The sequence below is a fragment of the Aulonocara stuartgranti genome (assembly GCF_965226115.1).
Source record: "Aulonocara stuartgranti genome assembly, chromosome: 3".
NCBI classification, from domain to species: domain Eukaryota; kingdom Metazoa; phylum Chordata; class Actinopteri; order Cichliformes; family Cichlidae; genus Aulonocara; species Aulonocara stuartgranti.
Genome location: NC_138941.1, coordinates 18,113,833 through 18,125,949, shown reverse-complemented (window position 1 = coordinate 18,125,949; position 12,117 = coordinate 18,113,833). Strand labels below are relative to the sequence as shown.

The window sequence follows — 12,117 nt, the reverse complement described above, 5'->3', positions numbered from 1 at the left end:
ACACACACACACACACACACACACACACACACACACACACACACACACACACAATAAACATTTTTCATGCAGCTCTTAGAAAATAGTAACATGGTAACAGAGATACTGAAACACACTATTAACCTACGATGGAGTGTTTATTATTATGTAAAGTATTTAACCCATATATTTGATGTAGTTAGGCCAAGTATTATTCACATGTACATCATAAGATTATCACAAAAAGTACGCTGTTTGCTGTAGTAATGTGTGACCTTTGACCATGTTGTGACCTATTGTCAGAAGGCAAAGCAAAGGGTTAATTTAAGGGTGCCCCTTTGTGCTGGGCCCTCAGCCAGAGTCCTGGCCCGTACTTGACCCTGCACCTGCTGTTTTTGGGCGCGTGGGAAAGTTACTCCACAGCAGGGAGGTGGGTTCCTGTAGAAGGGGATCTGGGAAAGTCCTCTGGGCTTTTTCCTGCTGTCTGTCCGTTGGGGTTGGTCCCAACCTGCATGCGCTAACAGCGAACACCCTAGGGGAGCTTTGCCTTTCCTTCTGTTTTGCTGAGCTTCTCTGTTTAATAAAACAGCTGGCATAGACCTTTGCTCCTCTCCTGTGATTTTTGTGTTTTTGACTTTAATTGGACTCGAGAAGCAGAAACCCACCTACTTCTAATCTGTGGAATTACTCACACTTGCGACCAGCACATCCCTCCTCTACTATTGTTGACAGTTTGACAGGAAGAGGAGTCTTTGCAGACCTAAGGTGGGCTGCCATGCTCCTTTTTTTAAGAGAGAAAAAGCTTCCGAACAAGCGACACTTATTCTTATTCGAAGGACGCTGTCGTGGATTTTTACCCATAACATGCTGAGCGAGGCACACAGAGTCTGAGATTTTTATATTTTGCTCTTTCGTTGTGCTTTTTACTGTCAGACCTTTGAGTGGATTTGCTGGCACATCCTTGCCTGGTGGTGTAGTGTTAATATACACCTGAATGTTCCAGCCCAGCAAACTGGTCACTCTGATGGTCATGTGGATTTGATGAGCAGGAGCTTGACTGCTACACACCCTTTCAATTTGATGCTTATAGTGACATTATGGAAACAACAACAACAACTACTAACAGTAGCAAGTGTTACACTAACTAGATGTTTATTGTGGTAGAGCAGCTTTATTGCGTTTTGCAGATTTGTTTTTAAGCTCATTTAATCTTTTTCCTGATCCTTACTTGTTGATTCCATGCTGATATTTGTCTCCTTCTTCTTCTTTTTCCTGAAAAGAGAAAAACGGAGGTTAGAGACTTTAATGTGTGCATGCATACAGTTATTTATTTATTTGAAGTTTTATAACGGTATTTGGAAAAAACAAAAAATATTGGCCCAGATATATTTTTAAGACATGTATTTGTGTTCATACAGTGGACACAGACATACTTATTCAAGCGCATATTTTTGTTAAGATGATCTGTTAACACTCACATGGTTTTCTTTTTGCAAACAAGAACAATGGTAGTCACGGTGATGATAATGACAGCAACTGGGACCAGAACCGCAATCAGGATAATCCACTTAGTTTCTGAAACACACAAAAATGAGAAACAAAGTCTTTAACCGTTAACCACATGTCCTCCACTCTCAGTGAAATAATTCATTTGACCAATCACAGTGAGTGCAGGGTCCTTACATGAATTTGAAACTGAGCTTGGAGGAGATATTAAGTCAATATTTTATATGATACCTCTTATCTCGACATTATATTGTCACTTTTCTGGGTTATATCAACCATGGACATTATAATTCTACTTTAGTCCAGAACGCCGTGTTGGCTAATACCTCTGATATCAGCTGATCCTAGTGCAAACAGATCTTATGATGATAAACAGTGAAGTATGAGACATCTAGCTGAACGTTAGTTTTTCAGTGTTAGATACTAAAATGTTTCTGTGTTTAGTCTTGCATCCACAAAGACACACAAAGACATCGCAGACACAAAGAGTAGTATAGAAACAGGAAAGTTCACGAGGAAATGTGACAGCTTTAAAGAATGAAGTCATGTTTCAGTCGTACCAAGTCCTCCACCGGTGGGTGGCATCACTTCCATCTCACAGTTTGTGCCTTCAAAGCCTTCTGCACACAGACAGGTGTACGTGTTGTTGCCTGAGTCCTGACATGTGCCTTCGTTCAAACAGGGGTAATTGAGGCAGGGACTTGCTGCAAGAAGACAAAAATAGGTGTTGTTGTTGACAGTTTAATTTAGTTAATTTCTCAGTTAATTTGTAAGATATTTTATTCACAACAGGAAACACATAATCACGGAATTAAACTGAGAATCTATAAAGTTTTAGGAAAAAACGAGGTAATTGTGAAAAAACATCAGTTTTTTAACAGCTGTCCATAAACAGCTGTGAACTGGGACCAGTTAGTGGAGTGAATGTTGTCCCATTCCTGTTTACTGTGGGATTAGAGATGCTCCATGGTCCTGGATTTTCTTTGTTGTATTTTTGCTTTTATGTTATCAGCCTGGACTGCACACAGACCAGTTCAGCACCCAGACTCTCCCACACAGCCCTGCTGTATGATTGTATGATTCAAAATATACAGTGCTCAAACACTTGCATGAACACGTACCTTTGTAGCAGTCACGTTTGAAGTTGTAGATGGTGCACACGTAAGCGTCCTGGCAGGTCTTCGGCTCACACACAGCACCGGTACTGCTACACTCACAAGACTGAGAGCAGTCCTCGGTCACAAACTTCTCTTTGAGCTGCAGGATGGAGAGATATGAGCGCACATCGTCACGTGGTCACATAGATACACAGTCACTCGTGTAACTGAAGGCCACTTACAGGGTAGTATCTGTTTAGGAAGGTGCAGCCACACTGTGCATATGGCACACAAGTCCCCTCACTCATAACAAAGCCGGCGGCACACTGGCAGCCTTCGACACACGAAGTGACTTCACACTCCGAGGGTGCTGCCAGGTTGGCGCAGGAGGCGGGGCAAGATGACATGCAGGGGGAGTAAGTGCTGTTGGCGGTGCAAGAGAGGACTGGGAAAGAGAAACGTGATGTTATTTACAGCAAACCGTTCGACAGAATGTAATTCTTTGTTTTGCAAATGTGTCTTAGTTCAATGCCTCACGTTTACAGGAGATTTGATAATGTGCAAGAGTATCTATATAAGAAACTATAAAGAAGAAATAAGAAACTGTAAACTATATAAGATGAATACAAACTGCATTACCACATATCTGTCTCAGTGAGGACAGCACATTACAATCTGCATTTTCTGACAGTTTTGGAATGCAGTTTGTTTGTTTTTTACTTCAAATTATGAATACAAACAAAAACACACAACAGGTGGAGTGAGGAGATGGACTCTGAACTGTTTGTCTTCCCACATGATGTGAATGAAGGGCAGCATTTCTTACCGCAGTCCAGCTGCTGCCTCCACAATCCTAATGTAACTCCAGCCTGTTGACAAGCTGCTGCATATGCTTCATAACTGGCACAGCGCATAGCTTCACTGCCTCCCTCAGCACACAGGTCAAACAGACAGTCACTGAAAGGACAAACATGAGCACAAGCAAAAAGCTCACACATGCACGTTGGTTCATACAGCTGCTGTCATGTGTTATATTGAATATGTCTTGATGCACGCTCAATCATCCAGGTACGTAAATCCCAAAAGGCTGATTCTGTTCATCTAGACGTTGCGTTTTTCAGATGAATTATATCGATTATGCTCAAGTTAACATTGTACTGAAATGTGTCCAGAAGACAGCTTCATACATATCCCCACTTAAGTGCAGACTACTTACTCCTGGTAGATTTGGGGTGACACGGTGGCGTGGCAGGCAGCAAATGGCCCACTGGAATCAGACAGCGCCCCACACTTCGTCGGGCTGTTGTAGTCGCTGAGCTGTGACTGAGAGCAGTCTGACACCTCGAACCCTGAGTCTGGATCAGTCTCTGCTTCTTGTCTGGAGACAGAGAAACTGTTGTGTAACAGCCGTGTGTAACATGAAGTTTAGTTTCCACAAAAACTGTAACATGAAACGAGCCTATTCTGTTTGAAGATTTTCTTTTATCAAGCACTTAACAGGCAGACAGACTTGGGCCAAGCTCTGCTAATTATTGTCGGGCAGCAATAATTATCTTTATTTTATAACATAAGGCAGTTTTCTTTAACAACAATATTCTCTGTTAAATAGTGACAGAAATCTGTAGAAGCAGTGAGCCTGGTTGTAATCGTACCTCAGTGCACGGATAGGACGGTCCAAGATCCTAAGTCTGTTGGCAGGTCGATCATTGACCTTCCAACTATCTCCAAATTCTTTAAGATCCCTGACTAATGTCCCATCTGGCTTCATGTATTCATTTCTGGTGATGCCATCATAGTTCCCACACAGTCCTCTAACAGAATTCTTATAGGTACCAGGAAGTATGATTTCTGATACACAAACAGAGAGACATAAGAGGAACGTGAACAGATTTGTACAAAAGCCTAAGACGTTCTCAGACAGAACTGTCTTCTTCTTTTACCTCCTCGACTGTTGCCATCAAAGCGTACAGTGAGTCCAAAGTCAGTGGTGAGCTGGATCTGCCTGGAGTTCCTTGTGATGGTCAAACCATCAACTGGTGTGAGAGGAGGTGTTACATACTCCCCGTTGACCTACAGGAGATCAGGTAGGATTGCGTTACATCATTTTTACCATTAGAAATGCATGAAAACCTGCTCTTTTTTAACAAAGTGTCAGCTGACCAGGACAGTCTTCTTCTGCAGGAATTTAACATTGACACCGTAAACATTGATGTCCATCTCCTCCAGGAACGACACCCTCTTGTTCATTCCACGTCTAACGTTCTTTCCTCTCACCACCAGGGGCGTCAGGGAGCTCGACAGGTTGTGACCCAGAGCAAGTTCATAGGTGTCGACACCTTGGAAGTGATGCTTGAAGCCATCGAATGTTAGGTAGTGAGGATCCCCACAGATGCTGCACTGATTGAACTCTAACGATGGTGGAAAATGGGAGGATTCATGGTCAAAAACCACAGTCATTTTTGTTACTTTGCTTGTTTATTAAGGTTTGAAGTCTCTCAAACTCACCGGTGGGTCTGCAGTAGCGGTTTCCATTCTTGTCCAGGTCACACAGTGAATTCGAATTACAGCTGTGGTCCTCACATCTGACTTCACCACCAGGGTTACAGGTACACGACTCAGTGCATTTATCTGTTAGCCACAAATCTCCTACCTGTGGGCGCACACACAGACATGCATGGGACTGGTTATACCTGGACTTAGAATAAAGGGTTTTCAATATGCTAATATTAAATCCTCATAGCCTCTGTGTACTTTTGAGCTCAGGATTTTCTATTATGGAACATCCCACTGAGTCCATCATCTAGCAACAGTACGGGCAGTACTGTACTCACATCATGGTACTCCCTGTTTGAGTCCAGACAGCCACACTGGTCCAGAGTAACACACTTGCCGTCACTGAGGACGTAACCAGCATTGCACTGGCAGCCCTCGAGACAAGTAGTTGGAGGCAGATGGCAGAAGACAGGGAAGAGGTCAGAGCACGTGGGAGGGCAGGGGGCTGTGCAGTCTGAGTAGTGGCTGTTAGGAAGACAGGGCAGGGCTGCAGAGAGGGACGAGAATGAGGTAAGACAAACAATAAATTCAAATCTTTATGTGAATCTTTGTTACTGTAACTCACGGCAAAAGCTGCTGTTTCTCCAGCTGATGGTGACACCGGCACTCTGACAGGCCTGAGCATATGCCTCCACGTTGTCACAGAGCGTAGTCTGCATGCCGTCATACTCGCACATGTCATAGACGCAGTTAGCCAGGAAAGCCTCAGGGGGCACTAGAGCGTGGCACGGCTTGAAGTTATTGGAGAGAATGACCCCACCACACTGAGCCTCATACAGCATCTCTTCTTCTTTGCTACACTTTGGGTGGATGTCTGGACGGGTGTCTGGCTGACAACTGAACAGAAGAACATTTGGATCAGGGTGTAATTTCGCCAACATGGACAGCATACATTTGATTCATTAGAGTAACCACTATCTGGAACCAGGGGTGTTTTGCGTGTTTGGTGAATCTGGAGACCACTACTATCTTTAAGTCTGACGTCCAAACTCCGCTGCAGGTCCCAAAGTCAAACGATCACTGCAGCATCACTGAGAGTTAAAAACTGTCTAAATTCTTTCATCTTTAATAAAATGATCAGCGTTGCTGCTTTACCAGGTGGAACAATTAAGTTTAATGTCCAGGAATCCATGGAAACCGAATTTATGAAATGTAATGGAGTTAGAAGTTAGCAAGCAGTTAGCTCGCTAGTTTCCATCTATATGTAATATAGCATGTTTGAATGAGGGATTTCCAAAATGTACAGCTCTGCTATCATTTCCAGCATAAATGAAGACAGAAAACTAAACAGCAGTGGCGTTTGTAGGCTAGCTGGTATATAATCATGTGCTACATGTTTATATATCGCTTTTTCCACTCGATAAAAGTTAACATGAGGGTTCCAGATGGTTAGGGAAAAATGCAATCGCATGGCAGGATGCTGTAAACGGACCAAACTTCAGTCAGGAGAACAACTGAGATAATCCATCCACAATACGAGGTTAGTCATTAATGTACTGCTGCATGGGCTGGGCTGTAGTTACATGTAAGGTTTTAAAAACTGAGCTTTAAAATGAACAGTGGTAAAAAAACAGAAAAGAAAAACAAGAGAAGCCGACTGTTTTTAGGGGCTTGTTCAGATTAAATAGAACAAGATACAAAGCATTAAAACATGTTAAAAACACAACAGCCTTATTAAACGCAGAGTAGTTTGGACCTGGAAGCAGGATTCAACATGTCATCACTTAAAGACCGGATAGAGTTACAACTAATATCCGCATAACAACACTAAAAGTTGTTCACTGGTTGTTACCCACTGACCCAGGATCACTGTCTCCATTTGATTTCCAGCTGTTTCCCAGTTCAATGTCATCCTTGGCTGGTTTCTTGTTGGGCATTAGGTTGTCATCAGAGGGGTTCTGGTTGTAGTTTCCACACATGCCACACACCTGGAGAAGAGGCCAGTGGAACAAGGTTATTGCAATGTTTCTGTAATATACAGCAGAGCAGCTACTACAAGCAGCCATGACTAGCATACACAATTTGTAATTTTTAATTTCCTCATGTGACTTGACATTGAAAGAGTTGTGATGCAGACACTAGAAAACATGGTCTTAATTTCTGATACCTTATCAAAATATTCTCCTGGAACAGTGATCTCAACGTGATGGACTCCGTCAAATTTCACCTGTAGACCAAAATTTGTGTCCAGCAGACTATAGGCTCCACTGGTTATCACTTTAGCTCCAGCCAAGTCAACGGAAACTGGGGTTTTCACCCGCTGTCCGTTCACCTGAGCACAGAAAAGTGAAATCATGTCAGCTGCTGATTGTTTCAGTATGGCGTAGTTCCTCTATATTTGAATGTCTGTAAAATCATAAACTATGTCACATACCAGAACTCTGCGGCCCTTTTGCAGTTCAATAACAGTGCCAGGGTACAGGGTGACTTTCACAGAGCGAACATATGATGCCTCTGGTTGACCACGTTCCTCATTCTTAGCCACTATGTTGAAAGGAGTGACTTGGGTGGCGTTGCACACCTTTAAAATAGTGTATATTTTGTTTTCAAAGACAAAACAGCACCACAGGAATATCTGTTGTGTACAAAGTAAGTTAAACTCCTCCCATACCTCCACCAGAGTATATGTGCAAGTTCCCATGAACGTATGCATCACACCATCAAAAGTGTAGTAGTGCGGATCTCCAGCTACATGACACACTCCTTTACCTGAGGTCGGATATGAGACTCGGTAAAAGGGCAAAAACATACACTGACACAGCTTTAGGTGACGTGAACATGTAATTATCCAGCCCTTCGTTCAGTTTACCTGTAGAATGACAGCCTAGTACTCCTTCCACCACTTTGCACTCCTGTGCAGGGCTGCACTGCCAAGACTCACAGCTGATGTTGTTGTTTCCAGCACACTTGCATTGCTCTGAGCAGTCAGCCTTTGTGAACCAAGTGTCTCCAACCTAAACATATACCAAAAAAGTTTAATGCACCCTTACATAAAACACATTTTCTTGCAAAAAGGAAAATCTCCCACTGCACACCCACCGGCCTGTATTTCCCATCACCATCAGTGCATCCACACTGGCTGATTGGGACACATTTGTCTCCGCTGAGGATGAGGCCAGTGTCACAGATGCAGCCCTCCACACAGGGAAGATCGCAAGAGCCGCCGTGTCCTGCAGGGTTCTGACAGCTCGGCTGAGGACATGCAGGGCCACATGAGGTGTAATGACTGCCTGGGGGGCACTTCAGAGCTGGAGGGAGTCAAGCAATTTTTAGGGTTGTTTGTAAAAATGCACAACAGTTGTTACATATCTATAAACAAAAAGAAGGTTGTATTTGTCTACAGGAAACATGTTACAGCAAAACTCATAAAGTTTGTGTACATCATTTCTTTTTGAACCATTGTTGGCCCCTAACTCAGAAGAGGGACAGTTTTGGTGCTCGCAGTGGAATTATCTAAACGTTGTGAGAGATGTAACCTAGTGAAAGTGAAACAAATGAGAGTATATAGTTTAAACTGCACTATTTTCACCGGGATATTTTTCTGAAAAAACAAACAAATATTGGTAAATTTTCTTGAAATCTGGGAGGGTCTGGAATGTCCACTATATGTTTCTGTGGACCAATAAACCTTTGTGTTTCCCATAAAGCAGCATATAAGCATTATTCCTTAGCACCTAAAAATCAAGCGTATGTAACCTCTGTTAGACAGCAGACACTGCAGTTTTAAATGGAAATATAAACTACATACTATAATGTAACTAGTAGTAAAGAAAGTGGAAGATGACCTGGGTGTATTGGACAAATCATGGGGATTTTCTTACTTTATACTCAACTTTTTATATTTAAACTGATCATTTTGTCACGCTCAAAATGAAGGCACTGATTTCTCAGGGAAACATCTAATATTGTTATTATTACTTTAGTAATACGTTTGGTAGCAATGGAAAAAGTATTACTTAAGATCCTATTTTTTCTCTATACACACACAAAGAAAAACAGGACTCACGACAGAAGGTGTTCGTCCTCCATTCGATGGGGACTCCTGCAGCAGCACACATGTCGGCGTAGGTCTCTATGGCCTGGCACAGAGCCACGGTCTCACCTCCAGTGGCACACATGTCGAATACACAACTCTCAAAGTATGGCTCAGGGGATACAACAGCGTGGCAGGGCTTAAAGATTCCTGAGGTTAAGATCAAAGATAGAACAAAGTGTAGTTGAAGCGACTGCTTGGGGATGATTTTCACCACATTGTCTAGCCTAACAGTGATATATATCAGAGAGGCCAGCCCAAAAGTTTTAAGGTAAATGTAAAGATTGTTTAATATATGTGAGACATATACAAAGTGGGAAAAAGGCATGAAGGGCTTACTTCAGCTAACAGCACATATCTATATTTCACATCACCAAACCAATTGGTTGTTTTACTGCATGTATACGTCATATCATTTCCCAAGCATCGCTTCCACAGTTCCTGGCTTGTGCTGAGAGCCATGTTTTGTCTACAAGGGTGCTGAAGTCATCAAATGTCAGTGCTTAATAAGATTAAGTACACACTGTAAACCAGCATATTGTTTCAGTGGAGGAGTTTGTGTGTTCTAGTCACGTGCTTGTGACAATACAAAGCATCATATAAGAATCAGTCTATTTAGTATTTACAGGCATCCAACAGGTACCTGCGGGCCAAATGGAGTGAAAGGCAGTAGATGAAAAAGGAGGAGTTTGGTGAGTCCATTAAAATGGCAAACAATCCTCAATCCTACAGTCAGGTCTTCTGTAATGGAAGCAGAGTCTGTGCACCAACTATAAGGGATCACATTTCTCACCCTCCCTGGGAAAATCAGTGGTAGGCTGCCAGGGGCAGCCTTTCTCACTGATTCTGTTCATAGTTTTTATGTAAGAATATCTCGGCACAGCCAAGTAATGAAGGCTGTCCATTTGGTGGCATCAGGATTCCATCTTTGCCTTTTGCAGATTTTGTTGTTCATCACATGGTGAGCTCCAGCTTCCACTGGAACGTTTCGCAGCTGAGTGTAAAGCGAGAACCTCCAAGTCCAAGACCACGGTTCTCAGCCAGAAAAAGGTGGAGCACTCACTCCAGGTCAGGGATGAGTTCAGGGGTCTTGGGATCTTGTGCATATGTATTATTGTAGGGTCTACCTTTCAATATAAAGTGCCTTGAGGCAACTGTTATTGTGATTTGTGGCTGTACAAATAAAATTTAATTGATTTGACAGACGGATTGGGATAGCATCTGGGTAATCTATGATCCTTCCCTGACCTACGGTTCAGAGCTCTGGGTAGCGACCGAAAAAAATGAGGTTATGTACATAAGCGGCGGAAATGAGCTTCCTTCGAAGGGTGGCTGGGCTCCAAGATAGGGTGAAGAGCTTGGAGTAGAGTGGCAGCTCCTCCACATTCAAAGGAGCCAATTAGGTGGTTCGGGCATTGACTAGGATGCCACCTGGACACATTTGAGTTAAGGTATTCTGTGATTGAAGGAGGCGGGTCAGTTCCAGGACTTGTTGGAGTGAGAGATCGCTGGAAATATAACTTATTAATGTCAGAAGAGCTGACTAGGATGAGGAAAGTCTGGGCTTGTCTCCTTAAACTACTGCCCCCAGGACCATAGATGGATGGATGGATGGATGGATGGATGGATGGGTAGATGATATTAGACTATTAGTTGTAATGATAACATTCTTTTATGTGTGCGTGTGTGTGTGTATCTTAGTGAGAGAGAGAGAGAGCGCGTGCACACACATATGTGTTTTTCATACCGTTGGGATCAGTGATCATGCCACAGCTGGTAGGCTTCGTGGCCTCTTCCTCCACCTTTACATCACAATCTTCTTCTTCTGTACCATCAGTACAGCTGAGAAGAAATGGGAGAATTCATTGCAATGGAGTCAACATGTTTGTGTTTGGTAATTCTAAGGCTAAGATTAGCAGGAGACTGGTGACATGTACAGGACAATTTCTGGGAAGAACTTGAAAAGTTTAATAGCGATATTTAATGCAGACGTAGCAGTCAAAGCCGAATGACAATGAAATAAAAGGAACTTAGGAATAAAGTAGGATCAACAATTCTTGTATTGACATAATGATGAAGAAATGAAAATCTACAAATAGATAAAATTAAAGGTCTTATATTCTGTTTTCTGTAATGTGACTCACTCGGGGTCTGAGTCAGCAACCTGCCAGCTGTCTCCTAGCTCATTGGTGTTAGCAGCTGGTGTGTTATCTGGTTTCAAGTTGTCATCGTTAGGGTTCCCATTGAAATTTCCTGTGGAGACAACAGATATTCAAAATCACTCTATTTTAATTAGTCAAATCCTGTGTTTTATTCACTTAGTAAGGAACAACAGCAAATAATTGCACTGGCTCTTACCACACATCCCACAGAGTAGGCCATTGTAGGAAGTTGGCAAAGTGACATCAGCATGATGGTTTCCATCAAAACGCACCCTCAGATTAAAAGATGTTTCTAAGACAACAAACTTTCCACTCAAGTAGATCTTAACTCCCCTGATGGAGGTAACAGGTGGAACAACCGCAGTGCCATTGACCTGACAACAGCCAGAGATCACAATATTATTGCCAGAAAAACACAGCTTATTATGTGTACTTGTTCTTTGTTCCTCTACAGTAGACTTTTCCTTTAAATCAACCATCTTTATATACAAATGCAGCAGGGGACAGTTTCCACCTTCTACTGAGACGAGGCTGAATCTGTTATTAAAACACATGTTAGGAAAACACATTCAGTAAAGAGGCTGCTATAAATATAGCTTTGTTATACTTGCATTCTGTTGATTTAAATTTGGTGGAGAACTAGTTTAATTTTTTAAAAATTGTGTTTTATTTTGACTGCTGCAGATTATAAAAATCTTAAATCTGATTATGAAGAGATTTAAAGAAAATCTTACAAGTGGTTCTTGTTCCAATAGGCCTAGGCTGTACATATTGGCCTTAAAATTAT

General features: G+C 42.3%; 1 protein-coding gene across 1 annotated transcript in view; it reads right to left on the bottom strand.

The window, feature by feature from the left end:
- zanl (zonadhesin, like) overlaps positions 1 to 12,117 on the bottom strand; it is an 86,178-nt gene that overhangs the window by 1,005 nt on the left and 73,056 nt on the right. Inside the window, exons 97-119 of the mRNA XM_082520070.1 lie at positions 11,527 to 11,704; positions 11,313 to 11,421; positions 10,916 to 11,010; positions 9,142 to 9,318; positions 8,175 to 8,383; positions 7,945 to 8,089; positions 7,747 to 7,844; positions 7,510 to 7,656; positions 7,243 to 7,407; positions 6,936 to 7,063; positions 5,701 to 5,972; positions 5,414 to 5,622; positions 5,088 to 5,232; positions 4,743 to 4,990; positions 4,523 to 4,652; positions 4,235 to 4,430; positions 3,799 to 3,960; positions 3,409 to 3,539; positions 2,825 to 3,027; positions 2,607 to 2,742; positions 2,046 to 2,189; positions 1,458 to 1,554; positions 1,208 to 1,251 (exon numbers count right to left, since the gene is read on the bottom strand). Coding sequence (XP_082376196.1) covers positions 1,208 to 1,251; positions 1,458 to 1,554; positions 2,046 to 2,189; positions 2,607 to 2,742; positions 2,825 to 3,027; positions 3,409 to 3,539; positions 3,799 to 3,960; positions 4,235 to 4,430; positions 4,523 to 4,652; positions 4,743 to 4,990; positions 5,088 to 5,232; positions 5,414 to 5,622; positions 5,701 to 5,972; positions 6,936 to 7,063; positions 7,243 to 7,407; positions 7,510 to 7,656; positions 7,747 to 7,844; positions 7,945 to 8,089; positions 8,175 to 8,383; positions 9,142 to 9,318; positions 10,916 to 11,010; positions 11,313 to 11,421; positions 11,527 to 11,704 — 3,568 coding nt within the window. The remainder of the gene's footprint in view (positions 1 to 1,207; positions 1,252 to 1,457; positions 1,555 to 2,045; positions 2,190 to 2,606; positions 2,743 to 2,824; positions 3,028 to 3,408; positions 3,540 to 3,798; positions 3,961 to 4,234; positions 4,431 to 4,522; positions 4,653 to 4,742; positions 4,991 to 5,087; positions 5,233 to 5,413; positions 5,623 to 5,700; positions 5,973 to 6,935; positions 7,064 to 7,242; positions 7,408 to 7,509; positions 7,657 to 7,746; positions 7,845 to 7,944; positions 8,090 to 8,174; positions 8,384 to 9,141; positions 9,319 to 10,915; positions 11,011 to 11,312; positions 11,422 to 11,526; positions 11,705 to 12,117) is intronic.